The 20,049-nt window shown below is 42.2% G+C and overlaps 1 protein-coding gene across 1 annotated transcript in view; it reads left to right on the top strand.

The window, feature by feature from the left end:
* Positions 1-20,049, top strand: part of cachd1 (cache domain containing 1) — a 98,248-nt gene that overhangs the window by 26,347 nt on the left and 51,852 nt on the right. The window contains exons 2-3 of the mRNA XM_080771215.1: positions 9,541-9,603; positions 15,761-15,909. Of these exons, the coding sequence (XP_080627341.1) occupies positions 9,541-9,603; positions 15,761-15,909 (212 nt within the window). The remainder of the gene's footprint in view (positions 1-9,540; positions 9,604-15,760; positions 15,910-20,049) is intronic.

The raw sequence follows: 20,049 nt of genomic DNA, 5'->3' as shown, positions 1-20,049 counted from the left end.
ATAAACTTTAAGATAGTTCATTCAGGACTGTCGGTCAGAATTGACAACTTAAGGGTCATAGGTCAGTCCACACCAATGCAACTACTTGCAACCATTATCATCAATGTTTAATGGTAGTTGCAAGGAGTTGTATAAAAACTGTTTTGTTGCAAGGAGTTGCGCCTAGTTGCAGTGTTGCGATCTGGCCTTTATAATGGGCAAAATTATATATATATTTACAATATTTTAGTTTGGCTGCATGAATGCCCAGATACACTTATTACGCATGCACAAAAAAAGACACACTAACAGACATACACAGAAAGCAAAACTGAAGTAGGCTAGAATAGATGTACTGCATCGTGTTGAAAGCCCTTAGACGGGGCAGTTTGGTTTTCTGTGTATGCTAGTACTAGAAACAGACCCAAGCACTGGGTGTGGGCAGGGTATGTGGAGCCATAGCCTCAGGTTGTATATTGGTTAGAGTCACCAAATTAAATTGACCCTCTGAACCTCCTAAATGCTACAGCAAGCAGTTGGCAGACACAGCCCGCCAGCCATTTAATTAGCCGCCCGGCTCTCCGGTTAAGGTGGAAATGGAGCCTCACTCAATTAGCTGGGATTTGATTTGTCTGTGTTTGTGCAGTCGGTTTTCAGAGATCTACACTTCTGTCACGATCACAACCTTGTTTATTTAGGACGTCTGCCATACCTGAAGTGTATGACATGTCTGCATGCCCGATTGCGAGCCATGTGGATTACATAAAAAAAGGCAGCGATGGTCAAGCTGGTTGACAAGAGGCCAAAGCTTGGGTGAATGGTTATGAAATCTAGCGTAGAGTTGTATCTCAATTTGCCGATATACAAGTTCATAACGCGCCGCAGCCCTGCTTGTTGTGAGCGGCTATTTCTTTAATGTGAGATCAGTGTGCAACCAAGTATAAATCATGCATTTGATTTGGGTTAAAACGTGAAAGCGAAACCAATATTTGTATCACTACCCAGTCTGTGGTGATATAAGCAAAGTAGAAAACCATCTTTACAGAGGTAGGGAAAATAATGAGAATTAAACTAAATGGAAGAGCTATTTGTCTAGTTTATTAGCCTACATTGGTTATATTCAGCATTGTGTACAGCATTTCAGTGACCTAAAGGCACAAGAGATATATTATTTTTCTGTTGAACAAAATGGAAACAATCTCTTTCTCACTTTCTCTCTGCTTTGTAGCCCTCAGAAAAAATGATATTGGAGAATTGTCAGGTGGAGCGCTGGGGATGGAAATTAATCTGTGGAAAACAAAACACGCACGCACGCACGCACACAGTCACACATGCACACAGTACAGCTCCAGCGCCTCATCCCTCTCTTCAGCGCTTTGTAGTACAATGAGCAGAGATGTTGGGAGGGAGAAAACGGGGGATGATCTACTGAGAGATGGAGAAATGTGTGCAGCATGGTAGGAAGCGGCAATAGTTGTCCCAGGTTGTTGGTTGTATGGAACCCTAGCCTGGGTTCCAGCCTGATTTGCTGCGTTCCGCGGATCTGAAAATGTCATTTTGCAACTCAGTCTGGACAGTCTCCTAATCTCCAAGGTAGGCGGGACATATGAAAGGTTGAAATGGGACCGTGTCTTCTGAGTGGTCTGTGGTGCGGGTTGAGAGAGAGAGAGAGGGGGGGGGGGGGGGTTGCACCACTCAGTTCACACGGGTGTGATTTTTTTTGTACTACTGAATCTGACAGTGGACTACTGAATCGTTTACTTTTAACCGTCTCGACTCTCGAACGGCGCTATTTTTTTCAACAGTGACAAGAGCATGGACAGAGTGGCGCTGGCTGATGACGTATCCGCAACAATGTAGCAACGTAACAGTTGATGAAATGTTATGAAATGCGAGTCAAGTAGCCTCCAGACTGAGTAGCGAGTCACAATTCAGAATCACGGAATGCCGCGATACAGGCTGGCACCCAGGCTAAAGGAACCCTGTCTGTCAGCCTATGAACAGTTGCAGATGTTTGCATCTGAAACGTGCACATACGAGTGACGCTTCAAATATTGATGGATAAAATCAATTATTTAGTTAACACAAATATGCCGCATTTCTTCATGTTCCAAGGGAAGAACAAACCTTACAGTATTTTGGACCGATTCACATGTGGTTGGTACCATTGCCTTAATGGAAGATCAGTGTTCTGGATTTTTTAATTTGGCAACGAGTACGACTGATCGAGTCATTTTGAGTGAAAATCAACTAATTTAAATCGGATTGGAGCATCAGTGACACTAATTCATGCTATGCACACTTGTATGCATGATATACACACCCGGTCCCATGTGCACGAATTGCTGACATGATTATACGATTAACAGCTTGCATTTAGAGAGCTAGGTGTCTAGCTCTCTAAATGTAAGCTGTTAACTTGCACACACACAACAAAATAGAGCTTTGCATCATTTGAGGTGTGATCCACCAAAGTGATGCTCCCATTATGCTGTCCAGTGTGTTCAAAGGTAGTCCCTGGACAACTGATCAACAAGCCCTGAAGACGGGATTGTGTGTGTGTGTGTGTGTGTGTGTGTGTGTGTGTGTGTGTGTGTGTGTGTGTGTGTGTGTGTGTGTGTGTGTGTGTGTGTGTGTGTGTGTGTGTGTGTGTGTGTGTGTGTGTGTGTGTGTGTGTGTGTGTGTGTGTGTGTGTGTGTGTGTGTGTGTGTGTGTGTGTGTGTGTGTGTGTGTGTGTGTGTGTGTGTGTGTGTGTACGCACTCTCTCCGTTCCAATGTGAAATTGCTATGGCTCACGGCTCTGTCCTGGCCTTTGAAGATGGATGAATTGCTAATAGGTTTAACCCCCCCCCCCTCATTCTCTGTAACTCCTCTACCTCCCTCTGTCTCACTCCCTTCTTCTCTCTCGCTGGTGCAAGTTTTTCCTCCTTCCTTATCTCTCTTTCTCCCCTCCCTTCTTTCCTGCTGATACATTTTTCCTTAGTATGCTACCTTCTTTCACGTCCCATTTCCCCCACACACACACACACACACACACACGTAATTCTTTGAACCTCATTCTGGGGCAGTTATCATAGGTCATCTTCTTTCACCATCAGGAATTTCTCCTTTTCTTAAGGAGACTTGAGAAGAAAAGAGTAACTTAAAAGGGTAAAGTGCCTCTTGCCGTAGTTTACCACATTCCCAAGAGGGCCAGACGGAGATCTCCAAGAAAGAGGCACAATTAAGAGTGTTCTTGCGATTCGTGGTGTGGGCTCTGCAGAATTCTTGGTTCTTTGTTTAAACACTTATTGCACAACTGCCTTTTTTGTAGCCCTTATACTGTAGGTGGGTTACGCGGCCTGATCTATACTTAGTGTCATGCCGGAATCACGTGCCTACAATAGCTGCTCTAGAAGCTCATTCAGTACATTGAGAGCTTGTAGATCGCCTATTTTCAGCGTGCAACTCTGATGCATAACTACATTTAAATAAAGTATTACAGGGGAGAGCGAACGAGATGTCAGGTACTCATAAGAACTATATTGATATGCTTATTTATTAGCTATTAATAAGTTAATGTCTCCACCAGCCGAAGGCATGGGGTGAGTAAGTTTTGCACTCCATCCGTGTGTCCGTCCGGCGTCCGTCCGTCTGTGTACAGCTAATCTCTGGTACCGTTGGCCCGGTCGATGCCAAACTATGCACACACACACTCCCTGCATGCCAACGACGAACCTCTGCCCCAATTCTTCCACAATGGCCTGTAATAGCGCCACCATGAGGCCGCTTTTTACTAAACACATTTCTTTACATTAATCGTACAGATTTTATCCATACATTACGCAAATTGGTATACACTTTTGACTGACTCTACAGTCATGTGATCAATACGGACCTTTCCGCTTCCCCATATTCCATCCCCATTGACTAAGATTGCCTTCCAAAGTTTGCAGGATTTGTCTATTTCCAACAAAATGCCACAAATTATTAACACAGTGTGCGATTTCCATGAAATTATGCATACACTTTCCCACCAGGCCGAGGAAGAAATGCCACATCTGCCGGTTATAGCGCCACCATGAGGCCAATTTTAGCAAAACACATTTCTGCACATTACTCGTACACATTTTATCCATACATCAAGCAAATCGGTATACACTATCCATAGTCATGTGATCAACACTCATCCGTCCGCTTTCCCATATTCCATCATGATTGGCTAAGATTACCTTCCAAAGTTTGCAGGATTGGTCCGTTTTGAACAAAATGTCTCAAATCTTGAACACAGCAGGTGAGTTCCGTGAAATGACGCACACACATTCCCACTGGTTACTATTATTATTAGTCTTAGTCTGTTCAGGACTTCTTGTGCATTATCTTGAATGAAAGGAGGTGTTGCTCCGTATTTGCAGCACAATGGTGGTCAGTCCTTCTCTAGCAGCTCTTTGAAGGATTGGAATTACTTTTCTAAAACATGCTAAAAGCTTCTTGACCCAATATCTCAGCAACTAAAACACAAGTGCTTTATTTGAATGGACTCTGGGTCAGACATGCTTCTTAGAAATCATAGGATGAAGTTGAGCTGGGGTTTAGCCATTCCTGCCAGCCACTCATCTGTGGTTAGGATTAACCCAGAGAAAGTCAGATTTAATAACTGGCCTAATGGGACCCACCTCAGTGCTCTAAGATCAAGGGACAGGGCCTGGCTAATTACCTTTAAGGTCAATGTGCCTATTTAGAATACATGGGCCTTATAAGAACATGAGGGTATATAAAGATGCCGAAATGGAGGTTGGAGTGAGGTCTGAATGAAGTAGGCTATTCAAACTAAAACGTTTCCAGAAACAATGAACTCTCAATGTACTCTTAACGTTGTTAAAAATAATTAGGGTTAATGACAATGTTCAAAAGTCTAACCTTAAGGCAAATGCATTATATAGGTACTAGGCAGCCTAAGTGGCCTCTATTTTGTAGCTGGATTGATGGATTACAGTAGTCTGTTACACTGCACTAGACGTCGAGCACTGTGGGTATGGACATGTGGCTCAAAAATCCATGGGGGGTGTGTGTGTGTGCATGCACGAGTGTATGACTATGGGTCAGGAGAGGCCACAAGTCCATGGTGGCCCAGGCAGCCTTAGGCCTCTCAGGTTTCAGAGCCAGGCATTCCTCCTCGGCTGCCGTGTAGCTGTGAAAACCACTAGAGCTGTTCCAACAACAAACAGGGAAAAGACAGCTAAGCTACAGCTAATTAGGTGTGGGAGTTTTCAGTTTGTTTTAGTTTACCTTTCTCTTTTTTCCAGGATAGCCTGTTTTCTTGGACACAAAATCCCATTAATTTTGCCAATGGAAGTTGTTTTCCTCTCTCTCTCTCTTTTTCTTGGCTTTTTTTTCCATTATTTTTCTCTCTTCACACATTCCTGATCACATGTTTGCTGTGAAGCATTTGCCATTCTGTTTGTGTGTGCTCCACTGAGGTGGGCGCAGCATGGTAAACTGTGCGGCTACATTTGTGTTTTTGTAAATAACTCAGAGGAAGTATTGGGTGGCTGTATGTCTATTAGTAGTAACGGTAAAATAATAATAAAATAAACTATAAAGAAATATAAAGTCCTGAATATTAATATGAATAGTGTAATAAAAGTATGATAAAAGGGATGTTTGGCCCATTAAGATAATAAACAAAATATTTTGCATTTCTTAATAAACCAGATCAGTATATTGGCTACAACAGCAGTGAGAACGGCTGCTAAGCGCTAACATGTCATATAATTAATTTATCACAGGAAAGGGAATGTCCTCATTCCACTCTATCTTATCTTGAAATATGAATTCAAAGGTGCGCTTCATTGGCTTCCTCGTTGAGAGAATGAAGAATTTAATCTACTAGTCCGTTCTGAATATATGAACACCAAATGATGTACAGTGTGGGACTGTGGGTAATGCGATGTAATACTGATGGGGAGGGAATTGTTAACAGATTTTGGCGGCATGTGTTCACTTTAACGCACGTAACGTTGGCTGCTAATTTCCCCGTCCAACGTTTTCGCTGCTAAATCCCCCGTCCCGGGCGGAATGGGTGTCGAAAAACCCCGTTTGTATTTGTCTGGCATGGCGAAGGAGGTGGTGGAGGAGGAGGCGGGGATGCTTTTGCTGTGTTAGTGCAGGCTTTCAGCTGCCTGTCTGCTATGCACCCCCCGTGTTGGCCACGCTGTTTCGCCAAAAAATCACCCACGTCTGGTTTGAAGTTATATCGACTGACGTGCAAACATTACGAAGGTGTGAAATAACTGTAGTATGAGCCCGAGATGTTTTCCCCATGTGGCTCTGCTGCCTGCAAGGGGGCTGTCTAATTCCTAAAGGGGAGGTGCGATGGAGAAGGCAAGGGGAATGTGACCCCAACATTAATCTGTGTCCCTCCCAACATGCATTTCACTTGTGACACGTGATCTGCAGGATGATGGCAGGGCTATGAGTTGTTTCAGACGAAAATGAAGTAAATTAAGATAGTGGCAGCATTGTTTTGGCGCATGTAAGCATTTCACATTGAAGCGAGAGCGCAGGGCCGTCTGGCGTTAGGTGCGTGTATGCTCGCCGTGGCGTCGTGAGATGGGCCCCTAAGCGAGCAGCATACAGACAGACTTTCCTAGTATTAATAGATAACTAAATCTCTTCATTCTCTTGTAGTCTTTATTAGTCTATTTTTTGTGTAAGAGTTGTTGGCCATTTGTCTATTACTATATTCCTTCATTGAGGTAACATATCGGTCTGTATATCTCGTTCGCCAACAACTCCTCGTGGTCTGAACGAGCCGCGTTTGAACACACACACACACACACACACCATGAAGTGGTGGAAGAATGCAGAGCGAGAGAAACAGACAGGGGAGATAGGAGAAACACGGTGACATGCATCATAAACAATTTCTCCTGGACAAGAAGGGCTTTGCCTATAACTCTATGGGCTTTGCTTATGTTTGGGAAGAGCCATCTTGGCGTGACAAGTCAAGTCTCCCCTTGATTATGTTGCATGAGTCACTGCTTCAGTGCTTTGTTTTATTTTTATACTGTTCCACTGAAGAGGGCGAGGGTTGTGCTATGGCAACAAAATAGAGGTCTAATGCAAGTGAACTTCAGGTTGGCTCGATGCTATGCATTCTGGGCAATTTCAGCCCCTCTGGAATGCTTCTGACAATAGGTGTGGACAAGCAGTGGGAACCGAGTGCAACATGGAACCAAGGAACAGTGGGGAATGTCACGGTGAAACACCTACCTACCGTCTGCCTAAAGCCTGATTTAAATACTAAATCGTACAATTTTGAAAATAGTCAATATATAACCTCTCAATGCAGTGCATGCATGATGTGTTGTGAGTTTGTAGATCTGCTATTTTCAGTGTGTGACATTGTTGTACGACCGAGCATAAATTTGGCATAACACTGTAAGCAAACATTAGTTTTATGGTGTTTGTACCTGGCACGAAGCACTGCTCCCTATGTTTTGGAAGTAAGGGTGTATGTGTGTGAGTAGTAGTCAATGGCACCCCCGAGACCAGCTGTGTAAAGGGTGTGTGTGTGTGGTGGTAGTGGTGGTGGTGGGGGGGGGGGGTGCGTGCGTGCGTGCGTGCGTGCGTGCGTGCGTGTGTGCGTGTGCTTGCGTGCATACATGCATTACGTGTGTGTCAGAGGTGGTTCTGTAAACAAACAGTTCAGGTGTTGTTGTTGAATGTTGTTGTTTTTATGGCCTCATGTCACAAATGGTCAATGTCTTACTTAACATATAATGCAAATGAGGGGCATTTAAACATTCTTTCAGGCTAGAAGCCAAATGGCGAAATCTTGAACCAGTCCCAGGAAAATCCATTTCCCCTCTTGTCATGCTATTGGACATGGTCAGCAATCCATTTAGTTTTAGATGTATAGTTCTAGAAACAGATTTAAGCTGATTTAAATCATTGTGGTTCCACCTTTGCGGTATCAGGTTTTTATTTTGGCATTTGGTTGGCTGATATAAATAGTTTGGTCAATATAACCCAACTTATTCACAGACCATTGCCATTAAAGGCTGTTTATACTGTATCTCATCATTGCCCTTATAATTATATGAGGTACAAACTACAAATATAATTACGTATAGAAAATTTTTTAGTGGTGCAACCACTCCTACAACCAGCAATGTCCATGCGTTACTGCGTACCCATCACAATTCCTGCTGCCTGTGACCTACCTACCTACCTATGTATCTGAGCACGAGTATATGACTTATTAGTACCAGTAGGGGGCGTCAGAAACAGAGGGATAGTGCTGTGCCTGCTAATGAGAGGGAGAGAGAGAGAGGTGGGGGGGGGGGGGAATTGCACCACTCGGTTCACACGGGTGTGATTTTTCATTTTCAGCTACACTGTGCTTCTATGTGAAACATGAAAAAAGAAACATCAAAGTACTCAAACTACAGGGGATCTGATTCTGGTGACACACTTGTTTGATAGTGTTGTTTGGTGTCAATAGTAATTATTGTCGTCGGATGAATAACATATCTGTAATTTATTTAGTAGACATCATGTGATTCTTTGCAAAGGTAACGTGAGAAGGTTAAATTTCACTTTTATCCTAAAATACATGGGCATGTATGCTATGGGCAAAATTAAAGGAGGATTCTGTCCGTTCGGAGTTATGCAAATCACACCTGTGACTGTGCCTTAATTCATTTTGACCTTGCAGGCAAGGTTTTACCAACTGAGGCAAAGAGGTTTTTATACAGCAGAGCTAACATTATGTACCATATGGTGAACGCGAAGCCAAATATACTGTATTCATTTTTAACTATGTATGCGCAAAATACATCAATGTCTTAAATAAATATTGGTATTATTTAAAATAATACCAATATTCAACTCGGCACAGCTTGCTAACTAAGGAGTGCATTCATTACGCTTGCATGCTATACATTTGCATTTCTTAGTTCTATAGGAATCTAATGTGTTTCTTGACAAAACACCAAGTTTGAACATGTTTATTCTCTGAGTGATAAATGGGAACAAAATGGCTCGCAAATATGTGCATAATTGCAAAAGAACTAAAGAAATTATATGAACTTGTGCTCACACAGTATCTGAGCTAGGGCTGGGTATTGCCACTTTCGCAGTGTGATACTTATTTTGATAGAGAGGTCACACATATACAATATGTATTCTAAACATTCTGAATGCACATTCCTGTGTCACACGGTTAGTCCAAAAATTCATGAGTCAGAAATGGAAATGCATTTCCATATATTTGCTATTGCAGGTCCTACAGGTCGAAAGGTGTTCCAGGGGGTCCCCAGATAAATTATGGATATAGTAAGGAACCAAATGAACCTTTTACAGGTCTATAACTCTGAGTGTGTGCAAATTCGGTTCCGTTTGGTTCCATTTGCTCAATCTCAGAGATAAAAATCATATCAGATGAGCTTAGTGTACATAATGCTGGGCCTCTTTCAAATTTAATAGGTTGAGAATCACCGGATTAAATTAACTCATGATGTTCTAACCTTGTTCTCTCTCTCTCTCCCTGTCTTTCTTTTTCTGCTCTCTCTACAGAGGATCTTCAACTCATTTGTATACACTGAGAAGACATCCAATGGAGAGACAGAAGTGCAGCAGGTGAGTCACAAAGTGTGTGTGTGTGTGTGTGTGTGTGTGTGTGTGTGTGGTTCACACATCTGTCATTTAGTTATAGTGTGCTTCTGTGTCCATGTCTATTCAGCTGCAATTAACACATATTTTTTACAAGCATGCACGCACACGCGCACACACACACACACACACACACACACACACACACACACACACACACACACACACACACACACACAACCAGCCAATGCAGCCATAAGAGAAATACTGGGTTTATTAAAATTCTATGGCTGCTGTCTCATTGGCTTTGAAGTTCTCTCTGTGTTTTTACTCCTCTCTCGCCTGTTTCACGACATCAGAACTGAGATGTACAGGATAAGGCTGAAAGGAGAGAATGCTATTCTTAGCAGTGGAAACGCTTTTGTGAGATAATGTTGCATCATGTTTCTCCACAAATATTATACACCAATGCCAAATTAAATCCATTGGTTCATTTTAAGATTATTATTTTAGTGACTTAATTGCCACATGGTGAGCATCACCATTAGGTTGTAGGGTACTCCTCTTGCCGCAATGTCAGAATAATAAATAGATGCATTTCCACTTCAGATAATAACTATGAGCTGCAATCTGATGGGATGATTTATTGTCATCCGCTTGAATTCAGCCGCGAAAGTCTAAATATCCGTTCTGGACCCCAGGCAGAGAGTGTTTGATGAATCCCAAGTATCTAGTATGTCATCTAGTAGGCACATGTTTGGTTGTCTGTGGGCATGAGTTCCTGTGTGTGGGGGATCTTGGAAGAGTGACTGGAACTCCAGACTGGTAAACAGCCACAAGCAAGTACAGACAGGTTGGTGTTTGTTTGTATTTCCTGTGCGTGCGCACTGCGCAGACTGCGCACATGTGTGCAAGTACATAGGCACGAGTGCGTTGGGTATTGGCTGGGTGAGAACATTTCTTGCTTTGCAATTCAGTTGGCATAGTGGCAGTGTTTCATGGATGTTTTTGTTATACCTAAAATAGGGATTTCTTTTTTATTTTCATTCAATCCGAAATAAAGCATATGCCAATGCTTTCAGAGATGAAAGCATTATAACAAGTCCATATGGTAATTTGCATTTAATTGAGACTGTAGATTGATTCCCACCAGGGTCCTGTTCCTTCCTCCCATTCGAAAAGGAAATGTTTTAATTAGTCTGGGTCTTGCAACCATCCTTGGTCGGTCTATAGAGTTCCCATGTATTCTATTACCCCTTTTTGAGGTGGGTGGCACTTCACAAGTCAGACCTGGCATACTTTTCCTTGGGCATGGGGGCTCTTTGCTTCAGCCAAAGCGAGACTCAATCTGCGGGGTGTCTACAGAGGAAGTGAGGTTTTAGGAGAGTACTGTGGGGGTGGATGTGTCCAGAGACGACATAGTAAAATCCTGAGTTTTCATTTAACACGGAGTCTCACAGTTTAAATGTACTCTCAGGATTTCACAGTGGAGATGGCTTCTCTGCTGTAGTTTCTCCTCTGGAAACTCATTAGTGTGACGGGAGACACAGACATCTGCCTCTCTGTAATGACATGGGGCCTCACTCAGTCTCTTCATATCTGTTTATGTATGGAAGGGCCAAGGTTCGATCTGTTGGGGGGGAGGAGGTGGAAATCCATTCCTCTGTTTTTGTTATCCCCTAGTCTGGACATAGCCTTGCGTAGCATGCCTTCATCTGCCTTTGCAATGCAGATTAAGGCCACCAGGGGTTGTGAGTTGGTGCGGCCGCAAGTGAATACATTGGTCCGTGTGGAGTAATTGAACACCATGTCCATGAACTGCAGAGATGATGTTTACACAAACATATTGGGCCGATGTAGAAGCACTTGTATACACAGCATAAGCATATGTCTGTTGCATTGCATACAGGCAGCGGTTGTTGATTGTTGAATGGAGACACGCAGGGGAACAGTGGTTTGTAACTGTCGCACACGCACATGCAGAGCGAAAGAGTCCAAGATATTCCAGTGTAATAATGAAATATATTATATATATATTCACACACATGCACTATTCTTGATCTCCTGGCAGAGATAATATCCTATACATTCATATTCATCAGATGAATCAGGGAGCAGAGATGATTAGGTTTTTGCTCTTGACCGAGACAGATGCTCCTGTATAATAATAATAATAATAAAACTTTATTTGTATAGCACCTTTCATGACATGAAATGCAGCTCAAAGTGCTTTACAGAAAAATGGAGAATAAAAGAAAAGCAAGGCAACAACATTAAAAAACAAGCAGTAATGCAATACAGTGAGGACATGAATAACAAAAATAAAAGATCAATTAAAAGCAATGTTGTAGTCGGCAGATAAAATAAACAGACGCTGTAGAGGCACAAAACACAATCTTGTGTGTGTGTGTGTGTGTGTGTGTGTGAGACCCTAGCAGGTTGTGACATTAAAAAAATGACAAAGGAAAAGGCCAATCAGAAGTGATTTTTGAATGGGTTTTTTATTACATTAATTTGTAGCTGTGAAGTAGTTCCATTTTTCAAGGACATAATATAGCAAGGATATTTTCATGATGGCACTGGAATTATGTTGATTTCAAGTTGCAATTTGTCACATTATGAATGCAACAGTAAAGCCAGCTGCAGTCATTGTGGGAATATTGCATTAAACACACAAACAAATGACCTACTCTGTATACATTCAGCTATTCTACTGCGCTGATTGCATGTCAGCCCAAATAGTCTTTTAATTCCACACCACTCAACGCAAACCTTCAGATGATTCATGTTCAGAATCAAGCTCTTCCAAACAGGACTTGGTCTTCTTAACCAAATGCACTATTACACATGGATGTGGTCTAAGAAGGTTGGCTGACAGGGCTTAAACCTCAATGCACTCCAAACCATCGAGACACAGGGTGCCCGGCCCCGGTCTATGCATTTTGGTTCTGTGGCTGAAACCAACCCCACTGTCCATTACAAGCCATAGCCAAAGGAGTGGGTAGGTTTTGTCAGTGAGAGAGGAGATCCCTGTTTTTGGGAGAGTGTGGCTAATTTGTGGTGAGTAGGTCCGAAGGGATGGCTTTGGCTACAGCATAGCAGGCAGTAACTTAAGCTGTAACTTGCACAGCTAGATGTTAAGTGCTTTTTTCTCTGTTAATGTTCAGGCTTGCTCACACCAGCTTTTATTCTCTTCCCTGTCCCACCCTTTTGACTATGGAAACAGTCCCTGGCTGAACACTGGGTCATTTCTCCTCTTTAATGCAAAGTCCACTGAAGCTAATTGCCGTGTCTGTAACTTGTTTCCCTGTAATGTCTGTGTGTGTGTGTGTGTGTGTGTGTGTGTGTGTGTGTGTGTGTGTGTGTCGTGTGTCGTGTGTGTGTGTCGTGCGTGTGTGGTTGCATATGCATGTATGCAACTCTTGCGGTGGGTTAGTAGGCCTAGTACGTCTGGGCGTTGCCTCAATCAAACCCCTGTTAAACCCTAATAGAAATAGCGGCTGGCTGATTAGGTGCATGGGCCGTCAACAGTTCATGGCATATTTCGCTGCTCTTGGTTGACACCATACTTTGTAGGCACTGGCAATTATGGGAGTTGGACAATGGGGCTCCAGTTTCTGTGGAAACAGTCCTTTATTGTGTAATTAACAAGGCGCAATAGTGTTGGCTAGTTTAATCTGGTTCAACTGAGATACTCTCCATGTAATGGTTTGTCAGCAACTAAATACAGTTTACCCACACACAGATATAGACACCTACTCCCATAGGCATACATTCTCAATGACATTATTGAGAATAATATATATTAGATGATGCAGTTCTATAACACCAACATAATGTAATCTACATCTCACTACACTTTTCTTAGTTGCGTGCAGTGAGATTTGTGTTCTTAGCTCTGTCCTTTGTGTCCTTTTTTAGCTTAGTGTTTAAGGGATATTTCGCTTTCAAAACAACTTTTGGTAATTTCATCGTCTACTCAGGCTTATGTGAATACCCCAGACAGTTTTTAAATTGCTTAATTCAGTATTTACCCAGTGTGATCTAGTACAAGAGTGACGACACTCTCATTGTAACAATGGAATGCGGAAGTGCTCATGCGGAAGTGCTCATTCTATCTCAATGGGATAGTTCCAATGTTTGGAACTATAGCCCATAGCAGCTCGCTTTGCGGGGAGATCAAAGCGTGTCGCGACTTTCTTCTTCTTCGGCTTTGTGAGGACCTAGTGGACACTTTTTCATGATTGGCTGCCTAGTCTAAACCAATTGGAGATAAAACCCATAGTCTGAACGTTGCAACATGAAGCCGTAGTTTAAGCCAATGGGAGATAAAATCCATAGTCTCTTTGCTGCACCTGGCAGTTATGACGTGAGTCATTCTTGTTTTTTAATTCCCTTTTTAATTTATTTTTATATTTTTATATATATTTTTTTATATATATATATATATATATATATATATAAAAACACACAATCACCTCATGTGGGCAGTATCAGTCACCAGAAAAAAGAACTGGTGTTTTCGATGAATCTGGGTTTGTATAGGAAGGGGGCGGGGCAGCTAAAATGAATTTCAAATATCTAAATACTGAATTTTTAAAGTGAAATATCCCTTTAATGGACAATTCATGAAAACAGATTTCTGACGTAGCTCAAAAGGAACCAGTAATTTATACGTGCACATGTGAGTAGGAAGACCTCTTGGGCTTTCTAGCTTCAGAGAGCAGGAACAGGAACCTGTTGTGAAGCCCTGCTGGTGTGCTGGTTATTAATGTCTCCCGAAGGGGGCTGCTGGTACGCTGGTTATTAGTGCCTCCCAAGAGGCTGGAACCCTTTCTGAATGAGGCCTGAGATGTGCGCTCAACCAGATCTCAGTCCTTCAGAGAGGAGGTGTAATGTATGCCCGTCCAGGGGCCTGCTGTAAGGGCCCTAGTGAACACTGATTGAATTAGCCCAGCGCCTTTGTTTAGAAAGGCCATTTTCTCCTTCCTGCTCACGGTTTCTACGCTTTTAAAGGAAAAATGCACCCTAGAGTAGTATTCACATGATTTATTATTCATCTTTAAGATTTTTCATAATTATTGGAAACTGGAAACCATAAGAATTGTTTCAATTTGGCCAAATGAACTCTCACGTCCCTATTCTGGGACGAACATTCGCCAAAAAGAGCCGATCTGCAAGCTCAGCTATTTGCCATGAAAAAGTGTGGAGTGAAAAAAGCGGGGGCTTATTATAGACCCTTGGCGGACTTCGGTCAACTAATATGAAACTCGCATCACCTCTATAACCACTTGATGTTCTACCACCTCTGTGAAATACACTTTCAAAAGCCGTTCCTAGCTTTGTAGGATAGTTGTTAACATTTACAAATGATTGAAATATTCACGGCCACTGCAATCCCCTGTGTGAAACCAGTTTTTAGGAAGAGGGATCGTCATCTGTTTTTAAGAAGGACTGTCCCTTCAAAATTACAAACTGAGCTTCCCTCAAGCCAGTTTCTGTGTTTTCATTTCGTTCGTGGGCCAGAATTTCCCTTTAATTAATTAGTCATGTGCAATGTGGAAGCGGAGAGGTTTACCAGCCACAGACATCCATCATCATGTTCTGATTTTAACAGTGATGGATTTCACACTTAGGCAGACCCGAGTTCTGGCCATCCATGATTATTCTTAGCTTCATTTCTGAACATTACACCATATCTGGTCCTGCACACGTGGATGTCTATGTTGTGTGTACACTTTAGTTCCACAAATATGCATAAATAACAGTGTGCAAGCATTACTGCACACTGATATGCATGCATGCAAGCAATCATGTTCGCACTATAGCTGTGAGTTAGCATACTCCAGATGCATGAATGTACTTACGTAGATTGTGTATAGCATGTGTGCCATGTGCGGTAGCTCATGTTGTGAGCGCCGTAAAGCCCTCACAATAGTGCCAAACGATGACTGCATTGCCACTTGAGACAAGTGCTTTACTTCAGGGTTAGACATTGAGTTGACTAAATCAATGGAAATATCACCACAAATGTAATAATAATACTACTTTATTTTTAACCTTTCATGACGTGAAATGCAGCTGAAAGTGCTTTACAGGGCAATGAAGAAAAACAATAAAAGCAAAAGCATAAAACAACATAATAGCATGTAGTCATTCATCGTTTTCTGTTTGTGTCCTGCAGCTTGCCAAGAAGATCCGTGAGAAGTTTAACCGTTACCTGGACGTGGTGAACAGGAACAAGCAGGTTGTGGAGGCCTCATACACCGCCCATCTCACCTCACCACTCACTGCTATACAGGACTGCTGCTCCATACCGGCCTCCATGATGGAGTAAGTTGGCCTTATCTCTCATTTTCTGTTTGTGTCCCAAAACATACTTTAAGTTGGCAACCGCAAATGACAGCAACTGTCTTGTGTACCGCAAATGCACAGACTGCTTGTGCATGTTCGACGTATGTTCATATATCCCTGTGGAGGTAATAAACCCACATTGAGTTATAGTCTTTTAAATTGTTAAAGACAGGGCAGAAGAGAGCACAAATGAAGAAAGATGGCGTCTTCTGTATTAGAAACTGCTGCAGGTCATGCTTGCGACGCGTTACGAACGCGCCAGGTAACACATTTCTTTTACCCAAAGATGTGTGAAATGTCCACATTGTTCAAGCATGCTTTGTACCTCAGTGTCTTGGGTCTCTGCACTATCCCACTTTGATCATAAATTCCAATCGGCTATAATGTATATTATAAACAGAAGACGGAACTTATTTATGTATGTATTTAGGTGTTTTCTCAGGGTATCTAAGACATTTATAGGCCCCAACATAACAAACGATTTCATCAGACGGTGTCAAAGGATGAGTCCGTACATATCTCAAATTTGGATCTAGGGCTGGAAGTACCACATGTGGTGGGAGTTTAGAAATTGCCAGCACATGTGTACTTCCAGCCTTCACTCTATCTCCCATTTCAGCAGGCAAGAACACAGTTCAAAGAAGGCCTCGGAGAGATAGAGGGAGAGGGGGAGAGAGGGAGAGAGAGAGAGGGGGAGAGAGAGCTGCTTTCAACCCTAATCTCCACAGCAGCAGCTGTCTTCTCTGTCTCTTTCTCACTCTCTCTCCCTCTGTCATTCTCGCCCCTCTGCCCCTTTATCTTCTCTGCCCATGCGGTTTTGATGTTACCTGCTATCTGTCTCTGTGAAGTTCTTACCGCCGAGACCTCATCATGGGCCGCAAGGTCAGCTCTCGTCCCTTGTGTCCTACTGAGAGAGGCTTGCTGGCGCAGGGCCACTGGCCACCGGCCACCTGTAACTTACCACGCCTCGGGCATGGAATCATGCATGTAACACATTTTATTTATGGTTCCCATAGTGTGTGTGTGTGTGTGTGGCCGCGTGCACGCGCACACACACACACACACACACACACACACACACACACACACACACACACACACTTCCAATGTGCCCATACACATTAGGCACCGCTAAAGACACATTTAAGAGACAGTCCATTCTGGACTGTGATTTATAATTTGCAGGAACAGAGTTGAACCTTCTTAACACCGTATTCCACATCCACGTAATGATAGCATAGCAGTTAGGCTATTGGCTTTTAGGATGATGTTCTTACAACACAGTACAGACGATAAGAAATTGACTGAGGAAAAGATTATTTAAGTGCACGTGCGAGTGTGTGCGTGTGTGCGCAGCTGAAATAGATAGAGCTTTGAACATCAAAGCTTCATCCTCTGGGGGGGAAAAAGGGCACATAGTGATTTCTATCCTGCTCACCGTGATTTCTTTCTTCCTCCATCACTCCCTCACACTGTTCTCTCTCTCACTCCTTCGGTCTTTTCCTGTGTGTGTAATGTGTAGAATATACATTTTGCCCTGTTCCCTTGATTTATTTATTTAGTACAGTATAAAACTAATAGTCATACTGTTACTAGCCTGAGCTGAGCTGGGATGTGGATTTATTTTTTTGTAAAAGTGCATTATGTACAATAGTTACTATCTCAGTTCAGGGTTAAGATACCTTTTTGTGTTTATGTTTTCAAGTTTTATGTGGATGGCTCCCGTATTGAGCTCCTCCTGTCCAGGTCGCCATGTCCTTTGCTAGGCTTAGTCATCAGCTGCTCCTGGGGGTCTGAGTCAGGTCAGCCATCAGATGGTTCACACAGTATCCATGTCAGCTAGCCGCCACGCTAGAAGGCTATCGCTTCGCCAGGAGGCCACTAAGGGCAGTACTCGCGAGTGCGCTGGTATGCTTTAATCACCAGTCAGACTGTACCTGAAAATAGCGTGTGTGTGTGTGTGTGTGTGTGTGTGTGTGTGTGTGATAGTTTGGGTGTTTATATGTGTGTAAATGAGTCTACTATGTGTATCCTATCCTATCCATGTATTTATAGGCTTTTTTTAGGTTAATATTTTTAGGATGACATGACATCTTCAGGTTGCTATTTCAGAAGATCAATTGATATCCAGTTGTAAAAAGAGATAGACATGTACTTGGGAGCTGTCACAGCCCAGCTCCCGGGAGTGGGGGTAGAGATGGCTGCTAGGGTTGAGAGGAAAATATTATCAGTCCCCAGGCAAGCCAAATAAGCAGAGTGAATGAACAGCCCAGCCTAGTAAAGTGTGTCCTTTTCAGTGTGCTTGCGCAGGTCTGGGAAGTCTAGAAAAGTATAGAATTATGAATTACTGTTTTTCAGACCTGGAAAAGTATGGACATCATAATGAAAGTCTTTTGACTAGACCTTTGCTCATAGAAGTACATGCATAAAAAAAGTTTGAAAAAATATTAAAAGTATGTACACATTCTAGTGTCCGTTGTGATAACTGCTGCCTGGGTATCACCTTTCAATCTGAACAATATTTCTAATTCAAGAAAACTGTTGCGCGGTACAATTATTGCATGTGTAGTGAAGTTTAAATTGTTCCTGCACCTGTACTAAGGATAACACAGGAGTCTCGAAATAAAGCATGAAAATCTGTTTTTGTTTGTTTCATGCTTATGGCTTGATCACCCCAAAAAAATCAACTGGATCTCTAATTATTGAGTAATTATGGAAGTATTATGCAAAATATGCACCAGAGAAATTGACATTACCAGCATGGCAGATTGGCAGTGTTGGTCAGGCATCTGAAGGGCAGACACATGCATGTCTCACTGACAGTGCTTTGAGATCACTGCCGATCAACAAATATATTGCTATATCACCTAACTCCATTTTAGATTTTTTACCTAACTTACCCTTTAGTGAGTTAGGTTGTTTCCTCCCGACAGCCAGAGATATCGTTTTCTTAGAAAACTCCAAACTCTCCAGTGAAAACAAAGAAGCCGTATCAAGATATGCAAGAGCGAAACAACACAATCTCTCAGATCACTCCTGGGATGAAATGGGAAAATAATTACTTTTGGGTTTTGGCACCTTGTAGTAGTATGTTCCGCATGTGTTAAACAAAGTTCCAGTGCGTTTCAGTTGGCCTCAACTTAGTCTTGTGGAATTTGATCTATTGAAGATTCTGACCTTCAAATGTACATTATTTTTGTTTTCAATCAATCAATCAATCAATCTTTATTTATATAGCACATTTTTCAGGCAGCGAGTGCAGTTCAAAGTGCTTTACAGTAAGAACAAAAAAAAGTAATAATATTAAAAATAATATATATATATATATATATATATATACATACACATATACATACATGTATATATATAAATACACATACACATACACAAATATACACATGTACATATCACACAAAGAGCAAAACAAAGCAGGAAAGCATCGACTATAAAGTAATAAAAACAATAGTAAAAAGGAGAGACTAATCACAGGAAAAGGACATGATCTAGGAGGTAAAAGCGATGCTAAAAAGGTGTGTTTTAAGATTTCGTTTAAAAATGTCAACAGATTCAGAGAACCGTAGATCCCTTGGCAGGCTGTTCCAGAGCACAGGGGCGTAGTAGCTAAAGGCGGCTTCACCATATTTTTTTGTTTTTGGGGTCTCAGGTATCTCCAGGAGACCAGCACTCGATGAACGAAGTGGTCTGCCTGGCACATATTTAGGTTGTATTACTGTATTGTTGTATTGTTCTTTCTGCTTTGGCAATGTAAACGTATGTTTTCTCATGCCAATAAAGCCCTTTGAATTGGATGTAGCTGGTTCTCTTGCTTAGTCTAACTAACTAACTAACTAATGATATCCGTGTTTGCCAATGAAAGATGAAAGCGAGGTGAAGAGAAAGCACATAATTATTCTAAAACCTGAGTATGTAAAAGTGACCTTAACAGCTGTAAACACTGAGCTGATAATATCACTCCCTCTTCTTATAATACTGCCCCCCATCTCTCACTTTCTGCCTCTATACCTTTCAGCATTGAGCCTTTCAGCGTACGTACGGCGGTGTCACATCATGCCACAAATAACTGATCTATACGCTGACAACACATCAGATCTGCGACAT

The sequence above is a fragment of the Protomyctophum bolini genome (assembly GCF_963924005.1).
Source record: "Protomyctophum bolini genome assembly, chromosome: 8".
Taxonomy (NCBI): Eukaryota; Metazoa; Chordata; class Actinopteri; order Myctophiformes; family Myctophidae; genus Protomyctophum; species Protomyctophum bolini.
Note: the sequence above shows the minus strand (reverse complement) of the source record. Positions and strands in the feature narration are given on the sequence as shown.